The sequence below is a fragment of the Protobothrops mucrosquamatus genome, unplaced genomic scaffold (genome assembly GCF_001527695.2).
Source record: "Protobothrops mucrosquamatus isolate PMUCROS unplaced genomic scaffold, P.Mucros_1.0 scaffold8381, whole genome shotgun sequence".
Lineage (NCBI taxonomy): Eukaryota > Metazoa > Chordata > Lepidosauria > Squamata > Viperidae > Protobothrops > Protobothrops mucrosquamatus.
The window spans coordinates 5,592-8,066 of NW_015394177.1; the positions used below are offsets into that span (position 1 = coordinate 5,592).

The 2,475-nt window shown below is 44.9% G+C and overlaps 1 protein-coding gene across 1 annotated transcript in view; it reads left to right on the forward strand.

Annotated features, from left to right (window-relative positions):
• LOC107300769 (solute carrier family 43 member 3-like) overlaps positions 1-2,067 on the forward strand; it is a gene marked incomplete at its 5' end in the record, with an annotated part of 5,679 nt that extends 3,612 nt beyond the window's left edge. Inside the window, one exon of the mRNA XM_015830061.1 lies at positions 1,924-2,067. Coding sequence (XP_015685547.1) covers positions 1,924-2,067 — 144 coding nt within the window. The remainder of the gene's footprint in view (positions 1-1,923) is intronic.
• Positions 2,068-2,475: the final 408 nt, after the last annotated feature.

The window sequence follows — 2,475 nt, forward strand, 5'->3', positions numbered from 1 at the left end:
GTCAGTCAATAGACGTGAGCACCAGGGAATAAATAATTTAATAATAATAATTTAGAGATAAAAGTTCTTAAGAATATTAAAAACCTTTAAAATACATAGAAATCAATAAAAGTGCCTAGCTTTCGTCGGCATCCGCTGACATCTTCAGGGCTTAGAATGCTGGTCAATGGGAAAGTCCCTTTATAGGTTTAATTAGGGCATGTGCACGACTCTTCGATCTCGTCACTGGGCCGGTTATACTAGAATGTACTCCAAGCACCGAGTTCTTATTGGGAGTTGTCCTTCCCACATGATCCGTATCAGTGTAAGTAATAGCAGGCGCTAAACCTCCAAGAAAGGATATCCCCTGCTATTACTTACACTGATATATATATATATATATATACACATACATGTTTATTTTCCTTTTGGGTTGAGTGGGCAGACAGCAGGAAGAAAAGCGTAAGGTGGCTTTCCTTCCGTTTAATTTATTATGGGAGAGTGCTTTGCATTTCAGACACGGAGGATGGAAAAGAGGGAGACAGTTGCCTGTCATACAAAATCTGGTCCTTGTTCTCCGTGTAGATCTCAGGAGGGACCGGGAGAGGTTTGCTGTTGAAAGCAGAGTGAGACTGATTTCAGCAGGAAGTTGCACTTGAAGGGAGAGAGAGGATTCTTTGTCCTGTTGTTTCTTGTAATTTATGACTCAGCTTTCTAAAGCACTTTTGTGACTGAGTTTTGCTTGTAGAGGAGAATAGGAACTGGAGTTTCTGGGCAATTCCCAGCAGAATGAATAGCTAAGGCTGAGAGACCCGATGTAACTGTGCTGTGTGACATGTTGCATTGACTATATCCCCCATCATCCCCACCCTGCTGGCACTATTAATTGGCTGGGTTCACCCAGCATCTAGAAGAGGCTAAAATAAAGTTTAGGATTCAGTTTATTGTAATCACCAGACACTACCTTAGCCTGCTGTGGAAAGCAGACCATTTGTGTATTTGTTTGGATATAACATGTTGTGTGAACTTTAGTTTTATAAACCCAGGCCTAGGATTTAGTGTAGGTATGCACTGCACTTTAGATCAGCGGTTCTCAACCTATGGGTCGCGACCCCATTTGGGGTCGATCGACCATTTCACGGGGGTCGCCAAGCAAGGCTGTCCGCCATTTTTTCCCCCCTTTTCCAGCGGGTGCCGTACCTCCCTTGAGCTGGGCCAGCTGGTGGTCGGCCTGCTCCGTCTCTGCCGCTTGCCAGCTACGCCTCGGCCGGCGCAGGGGGCGGAACCACGCATGCGCGGCACTCCCTGGCAGGGAAAGTCCTCGACTTATGACCGGTTTAGTCCTCGACTTACAACCGGTTTAGTCCTCGACTTACGACCGGTTTAGTCCTCGACTTACGACCGGTTTAGTCCTCGACTTACAACCGGTTGGGGTCGTGGCATTAAAAAGGTTGAGAACCACTGCTTTAGATCTTAAACCAAAATTGGATGCCAATGGGGAAGTGGGGATACACCGCACCTAACTCCTTAAAGAAATTGCTTTTTTTTTCTTGGGCCCAGAGCCATTTTCTCCCTTTTTGAATTAGGAAGCATGTAAAAAAAAAAAAACTTTCTCAAACTACCCAGGAAAACACATGAAATCTCATCATCGCTCACATCAACGACCTAGCGTTGTCCTATTTGCATCCTTGTCCCTCTCACTCTGGCAATGGGCCCTTTAAACATGTTCAGTGGTGGTACCAAAAAAATTGCCCAACCATTTCAGAAGCTGCCCTCATCTTCTGAGAAGGACCTGTTAATGATCAGGATAGAGCAAATGGAAAGGGGGAACTGAAGCCTTTCCATCTTCCTTGCTACATTTCTGCAGGAACTCGGGGATTGGTGCACACGGTAGGAGCGTTAAAATACAGCCAGCTTATCTTGGAATACGTTGTTTGTCCTCAGCTCCTGTATGAGCAAGGCCTCTCCCTGGGAGCCATGTTCTTCTTCATGTCTGCCTGCAGTGCCTGGCACTTAGTTCGCACCTTTTTCCTGATGCCCCGATACCATATTCCTTATCCACTGCCCCCAGGCTATACATATGGGTAAGCAGCACTTCTGTCCGATTGGCAGCTGACTCCTCTGTGTGACTTTCCCAAAATCCTAGTCCCCTCTTATTTTCCTATCATTTTTCTCCAGTTGCTTCTTCCTTTTTCTAGCTATTACCGTGATGCCTGAAATCTTAGTGACCAGAGAACATATTTTAGGGATCTTTAGATTCTCTCAGTTAATCCTATAAAGACAATCCTTCTTTCTGAGTGCTATTTTAGGCATGCACTGTGAAAGCCTGTCCTTGGATTTGTCTAGGGATGTGTTTTGCATCTGATTGTCACTGTACCTTTAACAGCAGTTTGGTGTGCAAAAGTAATTTGAGGCTAGAAAAGCTGCACCAGTAGGTCTATTCTTAACATCCAGCTGCTATTTAAGTTAAAAGACACATCCATGCATTGTTTGGTT